This window comes from Pristis pectinata, chromosome 4 (assembly GCF_009764475.1).
Source record: "Pristis pectinata isolate sPriPec2 chromosome 4, sPriPec2.1.pri, whole genome shotgun sequence".
Taxonomy (NCBI): Eukaryota; Metazoa; Chordata; class Chondrichthyes; order Rhinopristiformes; family Pristidae; genus Pristis; species Pristis pectinata.
In genome coordinates, this window is record NC_067408.1 from 83,891,785 (window position 1) to 83,916,591 (window position 24,807).

At 40.5% G+C, this 24,807-nt stretch overlaps 1 protein-coding gene across 5 annotated transcripts in view; it reads left to right on the plus strand.

Annotated features, from left to right (window-relative positions):
• lsamp (limbic system associated membrane protein) overlaps nucleotides 1-24,807 on the plus strand; it is a 1,650,453-nt gene that overhangs the window by 1,613,936 nt on the left and 11,710 nt on the right. For 4 of the 5 annotated variants that reach the window (XM_052013654.1, XM_052013653.1, XM_052013652.1 and 1 more), the window contains one exon: nucleotides 4,402-4,437. The exons of the other annotated variant lie outside the window; for it this stretch is intronic. In XM_052013654.1, coding sequence (XP_051869614.1) covers nucleotides 4,402-4,437 — 36 coding nt within the window. The remainder of the gene's footprint in view (nucleotides 1-4,401; nucleotides 4,438-24,807) is intronic. 5 annotated transcript variants of the gene reach the window in all.

Sequence of the window (24,807 nt, forward strand, 5' to 3'; positions counted from 1 at the left end):
CTGGTCAGAGGTTGGGTATCCTACAATGAGTGACTCACATCCTGACACTCAAAACCTTCCCACTAACTACAAGATTAAAAGTCATGAGAGTGGGCAAATTCTCTCCACTCTGTCGGATGATTGCAACTTCAACAGTCCTCAAGATGCTTGACACCATGCTAAACAAAACAGCAGTAGCACCCCAATCATTTTAGACATTCACTTCCTCCCCGACTGGTTCACAGTGGCTGCGATGTATATCCTGTACAAAATGCTCTGAAGCAACTGCCTCGGTTACATTGACAGCATTTCCCAAGACCTGTGACCTTTACCGCCCAGAGGAACAAGGGGAGAGGTACAATGGATCCCACCAAGGTCACATAGCTCTGAAAGTCTCACACCGACAGATTTACTGATGCTGACTGTAGATTCTGGAATTCCCTACCCAGGAATATCTCTAAAGGACAACAGTGATTCAGGGAGGTGGCTCAACATCCCCATGACTATTTAGGGAAGGGTGATGTGACAGCCTTGCAGGAAATATCCACGTCCTCTGTATGAATAAAAATAAATCTGTATTCAAATCAGCAAAGAATCATCCATTATTTTGAGCAGCAAACCCTTGTAAAAATAATAGTGTAGAAGAAATGCAAATTGTTTCAAGACATTTTGATAAACAGTGGCATTGATGCACCTCAGAGAGAGAATTTGTAACCACTGATATGAATGTTATGTTACTTACAAGAGACATCTTGCTGCCATGTTGAGAAGAACTTTTGTTTTTGCCTCATTCATGAACAGTAATAACAAGGAAGTCATCACAGATTTGTAAACTGGAAGAGGTGGGAAATATCATTGTTCCGGAATATAAGGCCTGATCTGAGGAATGATTAAGTTATGGCAAGGTGCGCTTGTGCGAGAATCACAAAACTTAAACAGTTGCAGCATTTCTCATGCATTTGTGAATCACTGTTTCTACTCTGAATTTTGTACACTCAGAGTGGCAACAGTGATACCATAGAACAGTACAACACAATACAGGCCCTTTGGCCCACCGTGTTGTACCGACCTTTAAACCACGCCTAAGACTATCTAACCCCTTCCTCCCACATATCCCCCTATTTTAAATTCCTCCATATGCTTGTCTAACAATCTCTTGAATTTGACCAATGTACCTGCCTCCACCACCACCCCAGGCAGCACATTCCATGCCCCAACCACTCTCTGGGTAAAAAATCCTCCTTCTGATATCTCCCTTGAATTTCCCACCCATTACTTTAAAGCCATGCCCTCTTGTATTGAGCATTGGTGCCCTGGGAAAGAGGCACTGGCTGTCTACTCAATCTATTCCTCTTAATATTTTGTATACCTCTGTCATGTCTCCCCTCATCCTCCTTCTCTCCAAAGTAAAGCCCTAGCTCCCTGAGTCTCTCCTCATAATCCATACTCTCCAAACCAGGCAGCATCCTGCACCCTTCCCAAAGCTTCCACATCCTTCCTATAATGAGGCAACCAGAACTGGACACAGTACTCTAAGTGTGGCCTAACCAGAGTTTTGTAGAGCTGCATCATTACCTCGCGGCTCTTAAACTCGATCCCACGACTTATGAAAGCTAACATCCCATAAGCTTTCTTAACTACCCTATCCACCTGTGAGGCAACTTTCAGTGATCTGTGGATGTGAACCCCCAGATCCCTCTGCTCCTCAACATTACCCAGAATCCTGCCATTAACCTTGTACTCCACCTTGTAGTTTGTCCTTCCAAAGTGTACCACCTCACACTTCTCCGGATTGAACTCCATCTGCCACTTCTCAGCCCAGCTCTGTATCCTATCAATATCCCTCTGCAATCTTCGACAGTCCTCCACACTATCCACAACACCGCCGACCTTTGTGTCATCTGCAAACTTGCTAACCCACCCTTCTACCTCCTCATCCAAGTCATTAATAAATATCACGAAAAATAGAGGTCCCAGAACCGATCCTTGTGGGACACCACTAGTCACAGCCCTCCAATCTGAATGCACTCCCTCCACCACAACCCTCTGCTTTCTACAGGCAAGCCAATTCTGAATCCACATGGCCAAGCCTCCCTGAATCCCATGCCCTCTGACCTTCTGAAGAAGCCTACCATGTGGAACCTTGTCAAACGCCTTACTAAAATCCATGTAGACCACATCTACTGCACTACCCTCATCAATCTTCCTGATCACCTCCTCAAAGAATCCTATCAGGCTTGTGAAACATGATCTTCCCTTCACAAAGCCATGCTGGCTGTCCCTAATCAGTCCATGATTCTCTAAGTGCTCATAGATCCTATCTCTAAGAATCCTTTCCAACAGCTTACTCACCACAGACGTAAGGCTCACTGGTCTGTAATTCCCTGGACTATCCCTACTACCTTTTTTGAATAAGGGGACAACATTTGTCACCCTCCAATCCTCTGGTACCATTCCCGTGGACAATGAGGACTCAAAGATCCTAGCCAATGGTTCAGCAATCTCCTCCCTCGCCTCACGGAGCAGCCTGGGGAATATTCCGTCAAGCCCCGGGGACTTATCTGTCCTAATATTTCCTAACCGCTCCATTACATCCTCTCTCTTATGGATATGGAGTCCAATATGAGGTATTGTCATTATATTAACTAATAGCTAGTAAGGTTCGTGCCAAGAAAATGGATCCAGTTATCTTGGCTACTCTCTTAATGAAAACACAACTCAACAAACCATCAGTATTTACTTCAAAAAAAGTCATCCAGTTTTGATTATTTATCAAACTTTCTTTGGCATGCATTGGAAGACCAAGCCTTTGAACTGATCACCAGGCCTCCCTGTGAGAACTATATATCTGGAAAGTACCCCAGAGCTCCATGAAAGGGCAACCTCAGTGAAATTTACTATTTTCTTTGTTCTTCTCTAATATTTCTTGTCTAACTTCACTACTTTACCCTTTCCGATTTCTCCATGGCTTTACTCTGCTCCTATACTATTTCCTTCTGTTTTAGGTTGGTTGTTAGCGGGTCTTTCAAATGCAGTGGAGATGAAACATGGAGAAGTCAACCTCCATCTCAAGATCTCCAGAAGATAAATCTACAAAGCTGAATGTAAAAAATAGATGAGAACAAAATTTAAGATCATTAGAGATTGAAACAAGATTAATCCATTCATTCCTATCAGCCTGCATCCCCGGACAATAAAATCAGAGCTGATTTTCTAGCTCACAGGTAATCAAACTTGCTGTACCCCATTTCAGAAGTTTTGCCTTTCTCACTTCTATTTCCCCTCTGATTATAAACATTGAATTAAAAAGGCACTATTTTAAAAATATATACTATCTTCTAACTTCACTGTGTTCCTGTAGGTGAGCTTGCTGCCATATTAGAAAACCTACCCTTAAGTTGACATTGCTGCCTCATTTTCATCCCCTTTGATGCACCTTTTGGTGCCAAAGTCCATTGATCTCAGCCTGGAATATAATGACTTGGCATCCACAGGCCTCTTGGGTAATATAACAGAGGTGAGCACAGACAATAGATTGCATGAAGAGTAAATAAAAAAGGCTTCATAGAAACATAGAACTTCGATAAACATTCTGGAACTAATGATGCTCAATTTGCTTCTTGGTACCCTTGGTTGGCAGGTTTATTAGGGGGAAACCTACACGACCAGGAGGGCCAAGTTAGGTTGCCGTCACCCCCCCCCCCCCCCACATAAAACTGTGTGACGGAAGTGATAAAGATGATATTAACAAAAGGGAGAAAGGTCAGAAATAAAGCTGCAGGGATAAAGGGAAAATCTAAGTCATGGGACATCAAAGGAACTGAAATATGGACAAGAAGGGAAACAGTACAGCACAGAAATAATGAAAGAAAACAAGTAAGTGAAATAAACATGGGCAGCAAGGAAACACTGTGGAGTCAGCTCCACTTTGGTTTTCTGTATGCTTGTTTATTTTTTGGATCATACTTGAAGTCGCATTCATGCTGCCATAGAGTTACAGAACTATAAAAATTTACCTACCACACAGTGACAGTCCATTTAACTTATCGTGGTCATCCTTGCTGAAAGAGAGCATTCCAGTCTCAACCCATTTGACAGCTCATGTCTGTTACCACGTAGGATTTGGGTTTCAAGAATAGTTTTGCATGGTTTTCCAGTATGAGATGTATGTGGATTTGGCAGGGTAACATGATGAATCCACCCGTTCAAGATTATTTAGAAAAAAAAACAAATTTGTCAATTACCAAGACCTAAAATTGTTTTTCGTTTCTGTTTCATATTCTATTGGTCATATTGTCGGTCTGTCAGCAGATGGCACTGTTTCTCTATTTCTTGCTGACCGGTGGGTTTTTGCAGATACAAGCTATGTATTCTGAGAAATTATTTTTCATGTAAATGTTATCTTTATGTTTCTTTCTTTAGAGCAAATAGAAACCACTGTGCACTCAAAACAAAGAGGTCAGTATCTGGCACTTTCTTCTGCCAAACAAGATATTGTTTTGGGAATGTTTAGAATCTAGTGTCCTTTGAGCTAAATTACTGAGAGTACAGAGTGTACAGATTGCACTTGGTGTTATGTTATATATGCAAATGATAAGCACTGTGGGTGAACTGACCCCCTCCCCCAACCTCTACTTGAAATGGAAAAAGCTGCTTTCAAACTGCTTCACTAAAATGTTTGAATCACTTCACCTCAGACCTGCATGAAGAAAGGAATCGATCGAAAAATCCCAGGAAGGAGTGTTGTATCCATGGAGACCATAGTGTTTCAAATTTTGTGAAACTGGATGGAAAGATTAACAGCACAGCACCGTTCAAAGGGTTTTGCCTTTGAAGCATAAATATGTTGCTTAAAGTTGAGAATGCTGCTCACTCGTGTGGGGACCAAAACTGAAAATGCAGTGATGCTCCCAGACATCTTGTGTCAGCCCAGTTCCATTGAATTGGGGATTTCCTTTAGAATGTCTAAAAGTATGAGTACTTCTGTTATTTATCTGTGTGGAAGGTGGCTAGTTTTTTATTCCTAGGGCTGTAAAGACTTAAGCAGCTGGAGTCCCATTGATTATGCTAAGCTGCATGCCTCATTGGACCTGCTACAAAAATGTTTGTGACAGGAGACCTGCACTCAGGCTGAAACAGCATGATCTATGTAAGAGTTTAAGTCGCACAGAGGTAGAGGGGTGTGCAAGCTGAACAACCTTCTCGTGGGTCTGTCTGATTCAGTGGTTTAGGATGGAAGCCACTTGAGGGGGAATTGGATAGGTGGGGAGGTTTGTTCTGGCCACTGGCTTGCCAGTCCCTCTTCCAGAGTGTTGTCACTGCAGAGGGATCATGTGTGTCCATTGGTTCACTTATGGCCTTGGATGACCAGTGAGCACTGCAAGGAACAGTATCTCACTCATACTCACATTGATTTAGACTGTGCTTGCTTATTGTCCTGTTGAAATCGTACATTATCCTTTATTGGTTGTGCCTCCATGAAACAAAGGGGAATGGACAAACCTGTGTCATCTTCATGGAATGATTTAAGATTAAGCTATTTCACCTGGCTTTTTAATTGGATTTGGAAACTTTTACAGTGTCTGGTTTGTTTTATTATTATGTTGCAAGTTTCTGCATTTAATTTGCCTTTAAAATCTAATTGTTTGTGAATGATGTGATAGGCCTTTCATGTGCATAAAATGAAATATTATTTTCATATTGGATTTTGATCTGGTCTCGTTTCCAACTTTTTGGATCTCACTCTTGCAACTTCTCACGAACCTTTTTGACTCATTCACAATTTGCTATTTTCATTGATATTTTGTGGTCTAATTTACTTGGAGAGTATACTGATCGGCATGTTGAAGTATGTCAGTGCATCAATGTGTCCATTGAACCAAATAAATAAGATATTGGCACATTGACCTTTACACTACCAGAGAAATCCAAATACCACAACATCTAAAACAAAATACACTTCCAGTCCACTTAATGTATGGAATTGCCATCAATCCTGCCTGCTGAAGCCTCGCACTGTGTTTTAGGGCAGCTTCCAGATCCCTACTTCTCCACAGGTCACAGTTGTTTGGAGACAGTGAAGCAGATCTTTCACTTCTGAGTGCACTACCTTCCCTGATGGCTGGAAGTTGATAGCCCGCACAATTGCACTGAATACTTTGCCCTCTCCATGGTCAATTTGGCAGCTGCTTACAATCAGTTCTGCAAGGGCTGAGGATTGCATTTCAAGGTGAGCTCTGTCATCTCATCTTGCAAGACTGTTGTCAGTGTTGGACTGTCACAGGTGCCAATGGTCTACAGTTAATGCAACATTAAACAGATGTTTCACATTATTGCGCCTCTTTGCTTTGAACTTTTGCTGTCAATGGCAGATTACATTTGTGCCAAGCTTAAACAACCGAGTTATTATGATCCATCTCAGAACAATGAACATTTGTCACAATTTCTGCAAGTGGTAAGTTGATATATTTGTGTCATCTTCAGTATCCTTTTACTTTATGGGAGGGTAATGTACAGTGGCATTATGACAAAGCAAGCATTGTATTCAGATTGTGCCTGTCCTCAGATATGGTGTGAGCTGCTGATCACGTTCACATTATCCAGTGGAACAAAGCTAAGAGAACAAATTGAACAGGTAGTCTTTAGGACTGAAAGTAACAAATTTCTGCTATTTCAAGGCCTGCATTGGACATTATCCCTTTAACCTTATCTTTGCAAAAAAAAATATTTAGACCGCATTGCACTTTTTAAACAGATTAGGTACCTGCTCGGCACAGGATCCATCAGTGAGCCAAATATCATTCTCTTTCTATTTGTGCAATGACATTTAGCAAGTAGTGGCATGATTTTCCCAGTAGCCAGGGAAATTAATGTCATTGAATACTCCAACACAAGTGACCTTGGTGAAACATTAGTCTACCACAGGATTTTACAGGTGTGATGTTGGGCCAGAGATATTCTAGAATAGGTGAAAAATTGCTAAAAAGCAGATCATTTGTGCACTGATCCGATCTAGCCCACTCATCCCAAACCACTCCTTCAGAAGATAGTAGAGAAGACAACTGCATAATGGGCAAACAATTGTTAACACCAGTTTTCCAACATTGCTGAAAGTAACAATAAGCCTCAATGTGTATTTCTTCACTGGTGCTGTACTGTACTTGAAGTCCTTCAGAGATTTATCCCCAGGTTGTCACTTTTGGAGCAATCAGAACCTTCTGATGGAGTTAGACAGACATAAAGGAAAGTGCATAATTTGAACTATTTTTCAAAAAGATGCTCCTTTGCATCTCCTCAGGTGCAGTGTGAATGAGCTCAGTTAGCACATTGGATGTAGGAGTGGAAATTGGCATGAAAACTTTTGAAATTGCCCCCGAAGCAATTCATTATGTTGGCAGTCTTTTACCAAGCTTGAAGGCAGAGGAAACCACATCTGAAGCAAAATAGTCTCAGTATATTGCACTGGATTGTATTAAGATTGTGGACAACTGTCAGGGGCCAATTTCGGTCATTTAGAGATCCATTTCCCCTTTATAGTGCTAAAGGATCCTAGCTGAATGAAGCATCATCTGTCACACAATAAGTGTTGAAAATACTGTTCGATGAGTCTTGGACCTACTTAACTGAACAGCCACAGTCAGGAAGTTGCTAGCCCAACTTTATTCAGTGAAATCATGCTCGGGGCTTCAGTTTTGGTTTGTTAGCTTCAGGATTGGTTGTTTTTACAAACTGCATGAGTTTTGTTTAAACTGTGCAATTTGATTTGGCTGCTGCAGGAGTTCAGGCCATCATAGTGATACAGAGATTTTAAATGTTTGAATGAAGATATATAAATAATTTTAGTATAGTTAAAAGAGACAATTTCCATATCCTTCTCACCATGAGTCTGTAAAACAAACTATCACTTGATTGTCTGTATGTTGTTGCATAGCAATTTGCCCATTCATCAAGCCCCACAAATTACTAAAATCATACATCATACACTGGATATGTGTAGACATCCTGACAGCATATAATAAACAATATTACCATGTTTTATTAATTTACGTATCTTAAGCATGTCTAAGAGTGTGATATGTAAATCGTTCTGGATTTCAAAACCATGGGAGATGCTGTGTGATACTGTTATGTAGAAGAATATCAGAGAGAAGATAAGAGCTATTATTTTGCTCACTTCATTTTGATACTATTTCCTGTGCTACTATGCCTGACATTATATCACCTCTGAAAAACGTACATGTACATACCACAGAAACAGGAAATACCCTGTACTGAAAGACTGACATTTATTGCTCATACAAGGGTATGTTGGGCTATTTTAGAAAAGTATCAACCATGTTGCTGTTGATTTAGAGTCACATGTTGGCCATGCTCGGTAGGATGGTGGATTTACAGGTCCAATGTAGTGTAGATGGGAAAAAAGGTCTGTATGACTCTATTTCCTCGACTAAAGGAGATTAGTAAAGCAGATAGGTTTTAATGAATATCCAGTCATTTCATGGTCACCATTATTGACGCTAGCTGTTGATTCCAGTTTTTGCGGTAGATTCTGTTCCTAAAACTTCCAGCTACATTGCAAAGGTGCCGTGAAGGCAGAGGTGGACAGTTTTATCCACCTATCCCAACCCATCCTTATCCAGATGCCACAGTTAAAGGTAGGGCAACAGAATCTCCAGAAAATCTCACCGGTTCTATCCAGCACGTGAACAGTGCCTAACGTTGAATTATTTACAACCTGCACATTGACCACAATTGAGCACCACCTTCCACCCTGCACCCTTTGAGGGCCAAGAATCATTGTTGCACCATAAAGAGCATAAACGCCTTCCCCTAGTATTCAAAGCCCTAACCTCAGGATTTGGGACAGAATTAAGGTTAGAGTAGCTCAGGTAGAGGAACTAAACCTCCAGAACCATCGAGTGTTGGATTTTTTGCTAAGGCAGATGAAAATGAAAGATGCGAGTCTCCAGTCAGGAATCAAAGTGGAGTATTTAATAAGTACGTAGAACGTCCCTTCATGGATTTAGACTAGGCCTGGTGCTTGGGGTTGAAATCCATTTGGAAAATACAGTGCACCTGCTGCAAAAAGCTAATTTTCATGGCATTTATACCTATGACAATAAACTTGAACTTGAAAAGAACTATGTTATAATATGGACTCTTGTACCTTGGAAACAAGCATTTCCAAACTAGGCTGACATTAATTTTGGGCAGAAATCAACTTCTCTAAAACAAAAAAACTAACATGACAAAGAGGGAGGTGAGGACATCGATACAATTGCTGTCACTAAAGAGGTAGTGCTGAGCAAACATCTACCATTAGGCCCACGAGTTTGCTGATGGTCCTGATGGAATGCATGCCAGGGTGCTGAAAGAAATGGTGGAAGTTATAGTAGAGGCGTTTGTGATAATTTACCAAAATTCTCTGGACTCTGGGCAGATCCTGGTGGATTGGAAGACACCGAATCTCATGCCACTGTTTCAAAAAGGAGGTAGCCAAAAGGCAGGTAACTACAGGCCAATTAGCTTAATGACTGTAATCAGGAAAATGCTGAAAGCTGTCACTAAGGAAGAAATAGTGGGACATCTGGATAGAATTGGTTCCATCAGGCAGACACAGCATGGATTCAGGAAGGGCAGGTCCTGTTAGACAAACTCACTGAAGTTCTTTGAGGATATAATGAGCGCAGTGTATAGAGGGGAACAGGTGGATGTTGTCTACTTGATTATCCAGAAGGCGTTCGATAAGGTGCTGCATAAAAGACTTGTCCATAAGATAAGGATGCATGGAGTTGCAGGTAATGTATTAGCATGGATAGAGGATTGGTTAACCAATGAAAGGCAGAGAGCTGGGATAAATGGGTGTTTCTCCGGTTGGCAATCCATGGTGAGTGGAGTGCCGCAGGGATCGGTGCTGGGTCCACAACTGATCATGAAATACCTTAAAGATTTAGAAGATGGAATAGAGTGTAGCATATCTAAGTTTGCTGATGACACTAAATTGAGTGGAAAAGCAAATTGTGCAGAGGATGCGGAGAATCTGCAGAGAGAGAGATAGGTTAAGTGAGAGGGCAAGGGTCTGGCAGATGGAGTACAATGTTGGTAAATGTGGGGTCATCCACTTTAGAAGGGAAAATAGAAGATGAGATTATTATTTAAATGGTGAAAGATTGCAGCATGCTGTTGTGCAGAGGGACTTGGGAGTGCTTGTGCATGAATTGCAAAAGGTTGGTTTGCAGGTGCAACGGGTTATCAAGAAGGCAAATGGAATGTTGGTTTTCATTGCTGGAGGGATTGCATTTAAGAGCAGGGAGGTTATGCTGCAACTGTACAGGGTACAAGTGAAGCCACACTTGGAGTACAGCATGCAGTTCTGGTGTCCTTACTTGAGAAAAGGATATACTGACTTTGGAGGCGGTGCAGAGGAGGTTCACCAGGTTGATTCCAGAGAAGAGGGGGTTAGCCTATGAGGAGACATTGAGTCGCCTGTGACTATACTCGCTGGAATTCAGAAGAATGAGAAGGGATCGGAAAGAAGCATATAAAATTATGAAAGAGAGAGATAAGATGGAGGCAGAAAAGTTGTTTCCACTGGTAGGTGAGACTAGAACTTGGGGACGTAGCCTCAAGATTCAGGAGAGTAGATTTAGGACGGAGATGAGGAGGAACTGCTTTTCCCAAAGAGTAATAAATCTGTGGAATTCTCTGCCCAGGGAAGTAGTAGAAGCTACCTCATTAAATATGTTTAAGACACAGCTAGATAGATTTTTGCATAGTAGGAGAATTATGGGGAAAAGGCAGGTAGGTGGAGCTGAGTCCATGGCCAGATCAGCCATGATCCTATTGAATGGCGGAGCAGGCTCAACAGGCCAGATGGCCGACTCCTGCTCCTATTTCTTATGTTCTTGTGCATTGGTACTTATGTTTGATAAAATCCCACATTTTTCTAAATAGTTTTGCACAAGATCAGTCTAGCAGAAAATGGGTGCAACTTGCTATGTTTTGTTAGGAAACATGCAGACCAATATGTATGCTAGTCAATTTAATAATTTTCTATTTTTATGTGACGTGACATTTGGCTATGCAATTGTTACACAAATGTAAATTGCCAGAAAAAAGGATAATACATTATTTCTCAGTTTCCAAGCTAGGTACTCAACCTGCACTCTATTGTTAAATGACACACCTAATAACACTACATCAGGGGATTTCATAAATCTGTCTGGTATAACTCGGCATTTTCTGTACCTTTGGGAATGTGAAACATAAACCATGAGAACACGACCTTGTATGAGGCATGGTTCCTGTTCCCTTTCATATGCACGGCATGACAGAAATTGATGTCAACCTTTCTTCAGTATTGTTGAGAGATAACCTTGACCTCATCTAGATACCATTCATGTTGCTGGCCTCGTATGAATTCAACTTCTTTCTTAAGTAAGTTATATCTCATCTAGCTCTGAAGCAAACAAACTCAGGAGGATACCTTTTATATTGGAGGGAAGGGGCTTTTTATTTGATGCAATGAATCCAACAGAAATCAGTTCTTATCCTTATTCCATTTAATTTCTCTTTCATTAGCCTCACTCCTGCGAGCTGTCAAGTTTCCAGTTACTATGTTTCATGGACTGAAGTGTCATGAAAAGAAAATGACCTTCATGAGGGATTAGGATGTCAAAGGCAAAAAAAAAATCCATCAACAGTTAAATTGATGATATTGACCCATCACTGTAGAGGTGATCCAGCCTAGCCAATTCAATTCCTACTTCTCTAGCCTCCTCCCACCAGTGTCTAAGTCTAACTCTTACTTTCTAAGGAAGTATAAAATTAGAAGGTGGAGGTTCAGGAAAGATGAAAGAAAAGACAAGATGCAGTGCAATGATGAGAGTAATAATAACTAGAGTGTATGGGGAAGGGACAGAACATAAAACCATGGGAATGTACCAGCAAATAGATTCAGAATTAGGAAAAATGATGAGATAAAATGTAAGACAAAAAAGCAAAATGAAACGGGGAAGACAGTTCACAGCAGATTGGGTCAGCAGAGGGATTTTACTGGGATCACTGAAAATGGAAATGAACTAACATTTGAACTGGTGTACTAAGCCTGCTGGGTGTGGTAAATCAGGCTGGTGAGTTTCAAGCACAGATTGCCACATGGGGATGTAATGTGGCGGCAATAACAAAAACTTGGCTCAAAAACTGTGCAGTAAATCTTCCTTGATACAAAGTGTCCAGGTAGGATAGGAAGGAAAAGAGGAGGATTCAAGAGAATATTTCAGTGCTAGGGAGAAAGAGGATGGTGTAAAGAGCTCACGGATGAAATCAGTTTGATTGGAGCCCAGGAAAAATAAAGGGAACATCACACTGCTGGAGGTATTATATCGATCACCAACAAGTGGAGGCAAATATACAAAACAAAGAAACGAGAGACTGCAGATGCTGGAAACTGGAGCAAAAGTTAAACTGCTGGAAGAGCTCAGTGGGTCAAGCAGCATCTGTGGATGCAATAGGATGGTCAACCTTAAGTATCCAAACTCGTTACCTTCCCTCGCCAAGGTAAATCTGCCTATCACCCACATACCCATCCAACTCCCATCCAACTGGGTTTCTTCTCCCTAAGTTCACAGTTGCTATGCTCCCCCTCCCCTATCTGGTTCCATCTGCTCATCATTCCCTCACCTCTCCCTCCTTTATCTGATTCCACCTATTACCTACAGCCCCTCTCTCACCCCTTCTCTCACCTCTTTATGCTGGCTAAATTCCCTCTGTACCCTCAGTCCTGATGTAGGGTCTCAACCCAAAATGTCGACCGTCCCTTCACCTCCACAGATTCTGCTTGACCTGCTGAATTCTTCCAGAAGGTAATTACAGAGAAATGCAAAAACTGTAGGGCATATTTTAGTTATCCCAAGATAAACTTGGGACAGTAATAGTGCTAAGGGTAGAGAGGGTAAAAAGTTTCTAAAATGTGCCAGGGTAATTGTTAGGGAAGAATGTTCCAACAACCTCAGGCCAATCAACTTAACCTCACTGGTAAAGTTTTCAGAAATATTGATTGAGGACAGAATTGTTAGTCACTTGGAGGAAAGTGGATAATTAAAGCATGAGCTTGCTGAAGGTAAATTGATTAACTAATTTGATAGAATTTTTTGATGTGGTTACAAATAGTGTTGATGAGGATAATACATTCGATGTGGTATACCTGGACTTCCAGAATCTATTCGATCAGGTGCCACGTAACAGGTAAGTTGACGAACATGGTATAAGAGAGACATTGATAGCGTGGATAGGAAGTTGACTCAGTGACGAGTTTTAGCGAATGGTTGCATTTCAGTCTGGAGGAAGGCGAATACAGGTACTCCCCAGGTTACAACAGGGTCCCATTCTTGTGAACTACTTGTAACCTGAACAGTGTGCTCGTCAAAAATGCAGCCATGGACTGAGTTCCCACACGGCAGAAGATGCGTGCAGCCCTGCAGCAAATCCACCCTGCCAGCCTCCCGAATGCTCGGGTTGTACGTAAGATATCTTTATTAGTCACATGTACTTCGAAACACACAGTGAAATGCATCTTTTTGTGTAGTGTGTTGTGGGGGCAGCCCGCAAGTGTTGCCACACTTCCGGTGCCAACATAGCATGCCCACAACTTCCTAACCTGTACATCTTTGGAATGTAGGAGGAAAGGAAAAATCGGGTGCTCATAAGCAGGGGAGGACTTGAAGTGGAATTCCCCAGGGATTGCTTTTTTGGGATTTTTTTGATTTATATTAATGACCCAGAACTGGGAGTGCGAGCCATAATTTCTAAATTCCAGACAACACAGAACTTAGTAGGTTTGTGAACTGAGAAGTTTGTGGCAGGATATAAACAGGCTGGTGTAATTGGCAGAAAATGTGAGGTGAAGCATTTTCTGTTCTGAAAGGGGTGCAGGAACATGTGGGTACATGTGCATAAATCATTTAAAGTGGCAAGGCAGGTTGTGAAAGTAGTTAATAAGGGATACGCAGTCCTGGGCTTTATTCATAGAGGCATAGAGGAAAAAACAGGGAAATCATGATTATAAAATGGATCCAGCATCAACTGGAGTATTATGTTCAAATTTGAGCAGCTCATTATAGGAAGGATGGGAAGGCATTGTAGAAAGGATTTGAGAATTGTCCCTGTGATGAGGGACTACAGTTACAAGAACAGAGAAACTGGAACTGTTTGCTTCAAAGAAGGCTGAACGTAGATTTGACAGAAGTCTAGAAAAGGAAGAAGAGTCTGGATGGTGGAGATAGTAGGAACCTGTTCCTGTTGGTGGAGGATAGAGGTCACAGGTATAAAACAAAGGAGATAAGAACTAAGAGTGACCTGAGGAAAAACATTTCTACAGAGCAAGTGCTGCAATCTGAAATACGTACTGCCAACAGATATGATGCAGGCAGGTTCCACTGTGGTCTTTAAGAGGGAACAGGATGAATAAGGTGAGGAAAAATTTATAAGGCAATGGAGAAGGGTTTGGGAGGTGGAACTAGTGAACTTCTCTGGTAGAGAACTGCTGTGGACATAATTGGTTGAATAGGCTCATTCTATACCTTCCAACGCTATGATACTATAGATTGGTTAGGCTGAATAACCTTTTCCTGCAGTTTGTTTTGTGCAAAATTATTGATGTTGCACTGTGATGTTTCAGTATCATTGGTTTAACAGGTGATTATTTCTTTTCCCCTTGCAAAATATAATGAAGAATTTAAAATTTGAAATTCATCTAGACCAGTGTTGCTATCCTGATTCCTGGCCAGGACCACCAATTTGATTGAGAACTGTGTGATCTAACACTGCAACCCATCATTATTTTAAAAAGTTTGATTAAACATAAGCGCATTCAGTTGTAATGGCTTTTGAGTAGTTGTTCCTTCACAAAATTGTATTTTACATGAAAAGAAAATGACCTTCACAGGGATTAGGATGATGGTTCAGAATGTGCCTTCATTAAAATGCACAGCCAAAGCTAACCAATGATTTAAAATTCTGCTTAAAAAAAGGATATCTCTGCAGTCACAAAGCTTTGCACAGCAGTGTTTAATGAAAAGGAATCAAGGACAAACCATATGCATTCATTTAGTATTTTTAAGCATCAATTCTGTCTCTCCTCAAATCAGATTTGTGGTGTTGAAAGATGACGCAAAGTTGAAGTGTCCCAATGTGCTAACCAAATATGAAGACTATCACAGGCCCCTATTACAGAATACATGATTAGTTCTGTCCCCTGAGCAAATGATCAGAGTGGTGACTGGTTACGTGTTTTATTGAGTTGATTTTTGTGATTAATGATCCCAGAGGGAGATGGTGTCTGGACACTAACAGACAGTTTTCAGTGATTGGAATTTCAATACACCTAAAGGAGATGAGAGTCCTATCTTTTGTTAGCTTGCCAAGGCTTTTGAAAAGGCTCTTTGGGGTATCGTTGGAGACATGCTGTACTATTGTTCCAGGAAAGGAAACCTCATGGCTGATTGTGATTGTCAGTCTTTTCTAATTGAGGGTGTACATCTTTTAAGTGCAATTAATGATTTTACTGAGTCACAGTGATTAAACTAATCAGCTGAAAGACCACTTTTTGATCATGAGCAGGAAAATGAAACTTTAATCCCAACAACTCTGAAGCATCTAAGTGTAATGCCTTCTGTAAATAATTCCCTTAAAAATCAGATATCACATTTATAATGAAAAACAGAAGCTGGAATTGATCTTGAAATCAGTTAAGTCTCCATTTGCCACTATAAATTAGCTGAATAGCTCTCTTGAACCTGAAGTGCTGGTGCACAATCCATGTCTACCACAAAGATAAGTTCAATGCTATTGTATCAGTAGTGGTCAGATGCATTGTAGTATATACAGGGTGATTTATAACCTAAGCCCTCTTAACACATGCATATTTTTTGCAGGCCTTCTTTCACAGTTTGCTAATGGATTTGAACTGTTGGTGGGGCAGTGGTTAATCCATGGAGATGCACTCTGCTGCATTCCCATCGACCCCTCCTTCTTTAGAAGGTAAACCCAATGGCATAAAATACAGCCATGTATTTGTGGGGACTAAATACAAGTATAGTGAAACGCAGGGTAAAGGGCAACTTTACATCTTCACTGTCTCACTGGTAATAGGACAAAACCAGTTGTCTCTTGTTAACCTGTCTGATATTTCTACATTTCCATTTTTCCTTATAAGGAGGCTATTTTAGCCCGTTGTGTCTTTGCCAGTTCACAGACCAATTCCAAACCCCTCTAATTTTCCCAGTAACCTATTCTCCCCATGTTCCTATGAATTCATTCCCCCCCCCACTCCCCCCCCCGAAACCTTTTCTACCACCTGTCTGCATGATAGGTACAATTTACTGTGGTCAAGTAACCTACCAACCTGCACATCTTCGGGATGTGGGAAGAAACTGAAGCACCTAGAGGAAGGCCACATGGTCAGAGTGCAATGTGCAAGCTCCGCACACAGCACCAAAAATCGGGATGGAACCCGGGTCACATAAGCTGTGAGGCAGCAGCTGTGCCACTGTACTGTCCTCTGATTGTCATCTCATTCACTTCATGTGGGCTGAAAACCAGGAGGGTTCCATAATGGGCGTTCAGACCTCGGATTTTTAATTTTTTTTCATTATTGGTGTTTAAACATTGGAACTCAGTGTTGAAACGCTGGTGGAAGGAGAACTTTGAAGTTTGTTATTGAAGGGACCTATGCAATTGTCCAGCAGATTGTGTGCAGGCTCTTCGGGGAACAGGAAACAATGATGAATAAAAAGAATTTACTGGCAACATAGAGCCTTCCTTGCTGTCACTGTGGAAGGCCTCCTGACTCTTGGTCTCAATTTAAATTGTTATGTTGGCAAAGGTCTGTCTTCACCGTGCAGAGCTGAACTGGAAAGTCATTGAAGATCAGGAATAATTTCCTTGGCAGGTGAAAGCCATCATCTGTTTATTGAGTTGTTGGTCTACCATTGACATGTTTGAGGGGTTTTGCATTTATTACTTTCCTTCCTTACTTTTCCCTTGGATTGTGCTCAGCCCACTCTTGAAGCAACGTCCTATTGCAGTTGTGCACTCAGGATCATCACAATCCAATTCAATCCTGCCCTCAACAATATTTGTGTTTTGTTTTTATGCTATTTTTCATGAATTAGTGAGCCCACTAATTTCATTTTCTATCTCTGCTTAATTATTAATGTCACTGACCCATTTATTTTCATACAGGAACTGCTGCACACAGGAAATTATACACAGTATCTAAAGGAACATTTTCTTGTCTTTGTTCACTTCAGCACTGTTTGGAAGCAATAGCCCCTTAAGCCTTCCTGTATCTCTTCAATTATATAAAGACGAATTGCCTGTAGGTTTCAATTAGAACAGGACCACTGGGTAGAGGAGAATTTAAAATATATACTCACCTCTGCTGTATCATTTTAATGGTGTCTGAACAACATCGTTACCTTGTGAGCTGGTATTTGACTGTGTTATCCATGCAACTGCTTCTTTCCAAGCTAACATTTGTGCACAGTCAATTAGATGGTGGCACACAGAACCATGTTAATATTCCTGTTTCCAGTCACCATCGGCACTGCCTGGCATTTTAAGATTTGTGTACAGGGGAGGAGTGCAATCTTTGCCTTCTTGAAAGTTGAGTAGCAGACTGAGTAGCATAACACAATCTATTAGACTACGTGTCATGACTGAGTATGACCTCTGGGAATTATTATTCAGCGCAACCTACTCTGTTTTGGTTCAGTATTGTCATTCAGATCCCATACAGTCAAGACCAGCATTCTTAGAATATTCAACGTGACAAATTGAGTATTTGAGGAACTATGTGGTACTATTAGCAGAATAACTCTTGTTGGGTACAATTAATCTTGAAAGCAAAATACTTGACAATGTTGCTTCTACCAATGAATTGAAGGAGAGGCAGGGCAAGTAACAAAGTCAAATCCAGTTTATTGAAAAAGCTGAGCAAACAGAAACTGCAGCAACTTCTCCCAATAAAAGCAAGGTAACTCTCAATTAAAATGCAATGAATGGAGGACAATTACATGTAAATTATGAATCAGAATCAGGTTTATTATCACTGACATATGTTGTGACATTTGCTGTTTTGCCACAGCAGTACAGTGCAAGATATAAAGACATAAAAATTACTATAAGTTACAAAAACAAATCGTGCAAAAGGGGAATAATGAGGTGTATATAATTCACTTAATCAGACTTGGATTTTAGCCTGAAAGGGAATTCTGTGCAGCTGAGGCAAGAACAGGTAGTGATGATGTTATGAGACTAGGAAAACATAAAAGAGCCATTTTGTCAAATTTAACTGCAGGGCTCCTTCAGGTGGAGTTCCCAGTGTGAGCCTTCTGAACATGAAATCTGATTCAGAAGGCTGAAGGTTACAAGAGAAGATAGTAGTGAGAGAGCATAAGGGAGCATGTGGAGTGGAAGAAATATCTGGGAACCTATGGTGTGTCTGGAAAAAGGGGATTGTGTCTTGACCAAATCATGGTGAATTGGTGGGGTAGGAGAGATGGAGGGAACCATGCTGGTGGTTAGGAACTCCTTGATCGTAGAAAGCTTAACCTATAAATTCAGAGGAAAGCAGATCATGGTACAGGAAGCAGACAGAGAGCAGGGGAATAGGACAGCTCACAGAAAGTGGAAGGTTTGAAATTATTTACATGAATTCTTTAAGTTCGGGCCGGAATGAGAGCAGATCCCACAGGTGAATGGATAGTGTTCTCACCCATTATGATGCTCAGTCCTCACAGAGCTCTGTGTTCCCTGGAAATTAGACCCATTTGTACATGTTTCTTATAGACATATCACATATAAAAGTTGTTTTCAGAAAAGTTGTTTTCAGCAAGTTGGATCAGGTTCCAATCATTTCTGGGTATCTAGGAAATTGGCCCAGGCACTTCCATGTGTGATTCACCTGTGCAAAGTTGAAGTTTAATCAAACAGCTGATGATATTGCAAGCTGTTCAGCACACACTTCATGCATGGCTCAGGAGTGAAAGCAATCATGGGATCTGCACTGTCCTGCACACAGCATCTCCCAGCCTTAGTCAACATTTTGGTCAGCATTACAGAGAATGGATCAGTCTTGGTTTCCTTCATGGCCTCCTTTGAAGTAAGTTCTGAGCTGAATGCGGTGATCACTGATCCTGTGAACAGCTCAGGCCTTGCAGTGGCTTGGGGGTACTCATGGCACAGGAGTTGATCTGGCTAGTTCAGAGAATGGGGTGTGGCTTTTAAGGTGGTCGCCTTCCTCCTTGTTTTGCCGCATGCACCCTTTTCTGCCGCTGCCCTGTGGCTGCATGATGGAGAATTGATGGCATTCCCAGTGCTCATTTGCAACGATGATACTGCAAATGCAAGTTCACCGTGAAGCTTCCAATTTTGGGAATCTTTTCAGGAGGTCCTCGTGGGCATGACTTGCCTCATGAAGCGGATGTGCAGTGCACCACAAGAGGGTGCACTCCAATTTCTTGATGGTTTTTTTTAATGAAACATTCTGGAAGGGATAATGTTCCTTGTGGGACTGTTTTTCATTGAGGAGGGTCTCTGATATATTGACATCACTGTGTGCTGAGCTAGAACAAATTGTGTTGTTTGCAGCTGACAGATCACTTTTTTATCAAGTTCCCTACGCATATGCAAAGGAAGTATATATATCTGACCCAAAGACATTGTCTTATTTTTGTTACTTGTGCAGCTGTGAGAATGAACAATATATTAACATTCTGAATGGAGTAGATTTCAAAATTATAACTTTGAAGAGAACCTGGCCATTGGAGATTTCTTTCTATTTTTGTGGTTAGAACATCTGAGCATAATATCCAAGTGAATAAGGCTGTTTATTAATGACCATGAGCGAGAGGCAAGTGAGGTAAACTGGAGGAGGACCAAGTCCCAGAAGGAGGGTCTTCTGGAAGATTATTTATTTCAGTTTCTTGGTGTTAAACTAGAAAAGCAGATGATTGGGCCCCCTATCCCTTAAGTTTCCTTCCTTCCTGGTTGCCAGATCCTCTAGATCAGAGACCGGTCCTTCAGATCTAACTCGGAGCTGCCTGCCACCTGACATTTTGCATATGCCTGCTGGTTTGTGGTGAGTAGTTGGGACTCGGATTTAAGAACAAATAAAGTTCTTTCCCTCGTAGTAATTCTGTTTCTTTGATGTAAGTGATGTAAACCTGACAGGTGAACAAAGGCAAGTTGCAAGTTAATAGTGATTTCTTCAACAAGAGCAACCAACTGGCATACCTGTTGTTGCAACACTGCTGTTAGGTATATTCCAGTGAGAACTGCTTGATACAGCTCAACAAGATCTGAAGTATACAAATGATGAATTGTGCCCACTGGTTGGACTCTGCTGGAGGCATTGGTGCAGGAATTCAGAAATGATGAGAGGACAAAGGGAATGTTGAACATGGATACAAGAAGGTAATTCAAAACAAGCAAAATTCTCCCATTCATAAAAAAGGGGAAAAGAAACTACATATAGTAATTTTAGTGCTGTTGTAAATCTGGATCTAAAAACCAGCAGGCCTTAAAATTTGACCCATTTTTACCTAATTTTTAATGAGTAAAATGTATTTAAAAATCATTTAGCACATATTTTAATGCAGTTGCCCCCATGTCTGGTGGAAATCTCATCTCTTAGAAAAGTGGGCCACATGTATGTTCATTTAGGGCAGATGTCATTTCTTCATTAAATTGGTGCAACCTTATCTCCATTTTTCATCCACTGACAAAGAAAGAACAAACCCACACCAAATTACAAGCCATACATAAATTAAAACCTATTCGCTGGAACATTGACATATTGCCGTGTATGACTGCTCCGTGATTTGTTAGTGCAGCAGATCGATTGTGTGCGCAAGTCCCTGCAGCAACTCCACCTTCGGGAATTGGCCAGCTGGGTCATGGGAACAGATGTTTGGGAGATGAAGAGTGGCTAGTCATAGTGAATGCAAGTGTTCCTACCACCATGAGCCAACACCCCTCCCTCCTCCACACACACACTTCCTGCCACCCATCCAGAGATTCCCCTTCTCCCACAGCAGCCTTGTTACTGTGGTTTTCGTAGAGTGTGTACTTTGAGGATCTGACACAATTCCCTTGATTCCTAGTGGCAATGGCCCAAACAGCTGTGTTCTCAGCAGGTACCAAAGTAGACAAGTTTTAAAGGTAAATTTCAGACTATCTTTGGGGTTCCCTAACTGCATGTTACCAATGTATGCTGCACCTGTTTGGTGCACAATTTATGGGTGAAATCCAATTCCTAGGCAAGACAATTCAGTTGACATTATAAATGTGAGTCAAAGTTTTGCGTTTACTGAATGTGAAAGAAGAAACTTTGATGATTTTGTTTTGAAGTAAACACCGAGAAAAGAATAATGATATGAATTTCTCTGATTTGATGTAGGTTCCATGCCCTGCCATTTGCTCTTCTCAAGTAACAAGTTCAAAATAGTTTATCATGCAAAGTAAAATGCTCCAACAGTTTTTTTCAACATTACACTTCAGTAGTTGGAGCATCCATTTTGTGATGGCAGTTAATTTGTTCCTCACTATACCACAATTATACTGGCCTCGTATTTATATGGAGCAGATAGAGTAGAGTGAAATACATTACTCCTTTCATTATTTAAAGACAACCATTCATTTTTCACAAACCACCTGTTCTTTCATTGGTTCCTAAAATACAATATTTTTTTTCTTCCAACATGTTAGTTCTTCTTTGTTTTGTCAAAGTTGTGTGCACAATTACAATTCATGAAGCAAAACCACATTGATTGCTTTATGTGTTAAATTACAACAAAATTAGCAAAATATTCTTTCAGATTTTTATTTGGCAAGATGTAAATTCTACACTCACGTAAATAGCTGATTTTAATTAAGATTATAATTTATACTTCATTTAAAGACCAAATGATTACAAGAGAACATTTTCAGTGTGAACCTAAGCATGAGGTATTTTGGAAAATGTCGCGATCACGTTAGCCTTTGTAGGATTCATGTTGTATCAAGGGCATAATGAAGATAAAAGTCATCAAGGACAATGAGGTCATTGCATTAGTCATTTTTACATTCCTATATGTGTAAATATGATAACATCCCTTGCAAAAATGTTGCCACGGCAACAACCTTGCTAGATTAATTGTGGCATTGAGGTAAATTCTTCTGAATAGATTGAAAATCAGATGGTTTTCAGCCGAGAGAACAGACAATCAACTGTCACGTGACACACGCATAAAGATAAAGTTACCTCATTGTGTTATGTTGTCATGGAAACAAAAGTTTCCTCATTGCAGGTCAATGGTGAGCTGTTTACTATTTGTTTGACAGAATTCCTTATGGGAATATGGTGTTTTTTTTCCAGAGTAACTCCCAACCATGCTATGATACAGATGTGTTTTAAGGAGAAAAAGACATGTTAATTATTTCCTATTAACAAGATTAGTTAATATGTGTCCTCTGCACAAGGAGAGAATTCTATTGACGACTGGAATTTAGTGTCTTGCATTTTCAGGTTACAGATACAAGTCCTATTTCACCCTCTGTTCTCTTCTGGCATTGGCAGCAAACCTGGTGTTTGGTAATCCTACTGGAAACTGAGTTTCACTGTGTAATATTTCTTCACTTATTTCCTCTGAGTGACTATCTATCCAGATTTTGTATGCATCTTGACAAGAGGTGATTGTAACAGCCGGTTGGGCTTTGCCTAGTTTTCAGATATTTTCTTTTATTTATCTTCCGTAAGGCATTTTGGAGAAATTTGATGTGGGTTGCTTTAGCAAAATTTATACTGGCAGATTATAGATTTTAATTTCAATTTTTATATAAACATGCACCTAAGAGGGGCTGTGCAGTCATTCTACAAATATACATTGTACGTGGAAGGCAATATCTCCTGAGACTGGCACTGTATAGTTTTATAGGATAAATGTAAATATGTTCAAGTGATACTCATTATCTTTGGCAGCAAATCATATGGATAATGACTAAAGTTTATTTATAAATTCATCAGCTGCACAAATGTAACTGTACTTGAATCTTCTTCAATCATACCGCATAAGGTTCAAGCCAAGAAAGGATTAAAGCAATGTTATTGCAGCTGCTGATGCGATCATTCTTCATGGAGATTTGGAACATGACTGTGTCATACTGGACTTGACCCATGTTGCCTGTGCTTGAACTCATAACATTTCTTTACAGTTAAATCCTGCAAAGTTTAAATCTAACAATCTCTTTGTGATAACTGGCAGCTCAAAAGGTTCAAATAGATCACAATGGTAATTCAAAACAAATTTGTACAGGGTTAGTACACTTTGTACAATCTCAGGCTTAGCAGGTCATGTTAAGAAGGTGGTTTCTTGGATCACCCAAGGGCCAAGCTTCTTCACATTAGTATAACTGCAAATTTGTCTAAGCAGACACTGAGAGGCTATTCGAAACGAAAAGTAAGTCTTCTACCTTCGAAAACTAATTAACTTGATGCTCCTGCATTATTAATTTAAGACTAGATGGATTTCTTTGCTCGTTCTCATTTCAAGGACAGAATGGCCATTGAATGTGTAGCTGGGGAAAGTGAGCCTGCATTTATAAAAAAAAACTTGCACATCTTTGACAGGCAAGGAAATGTAAGTAATTCCTTTCAGAACTGCTAGCATTTCCCCACATGAATGCCAATAGGTTTAGGATTTTGGCAAACATATGTGAACATTATAGTCCTTAAATTGCTGGCAGCTGTTCAGCAGACTTTTCTTGACTGCCAGTGAAGGCCATAAAGCCAGGCAATTTCTTTACAATTAAGAACAACCCATGCCTGTTCGACTAGCACACTTGAAAAGAGCAAGGGGCCGTGGTTAATCTTTGGCAATTTAGAGGTGTTATGGACTCAGTGAAAGTCCCTTTAAGATAGAGAGTGTGTGTGTATGTGTGTGTGGGGCGTGCTTACGTCAATAGAAGATAAAGGACGTAATGACGTTGTGGAAGAAGAAGAAGAAGAAAGAGAGAGAGAGAAGGGAGAGAGACACCAGCCTGCTTGTTTTCTCTATCGATGGATGAGAAACAATAACTGTGTTTGCCACTGAAATCCATGTATGGAAGTTGGAAGTAATCCGGTGGAGTTCACTTTGTTGCTGACCTGTAGAAGGAAACAGGTATTTGTATGTGGACGACCACGGTTCGGATGCTTTTCGGGGTGAGGAAGTCACTACCGAGTAAACACTGAAGTGTCGTTTGGGTTCCATCGTGGAACATTAGGATTTCGTATGTACTCTCTCTATGTTTTTCTACATCTACATCTTATCTTCAGACAACGGTGGTTGTTGAAGAAGCCCTTGCTCATGTTTCACCTTATGGCTTGCGGAACTGAACTTTAAGAACCATTCCGGAACTGGGAGTTTTGGACTTTGTCACACACACACACGAAGAGTTTAGTTTTGGGGTTAACGTTCGAGGTTTAACATTCTTGAATTCTAACATACTAACATTTTTTTTTACTTTTATTTTACGTATTACCATAAGTAGTGATTAATAAAATAGTTTTTAACACTGAATCATGCTCAGTGTGTTTCTTTTGTTGCTGGTTTGTGACAGAGGTTAAAACATTGTTTTGGATTATTTAGAAGTTTTCTTGTATTTAAGTGTTTCAGTTTTAAAATAATTTGGACAGATATTTTAATAGATCTTGAATGTTTGAGAATATCTTGTATTCAAACTTGGATATACTGAAGAATATCTCACAATAATAAAAATGTGATCCCACGGTCAATTCATCATTAGCTG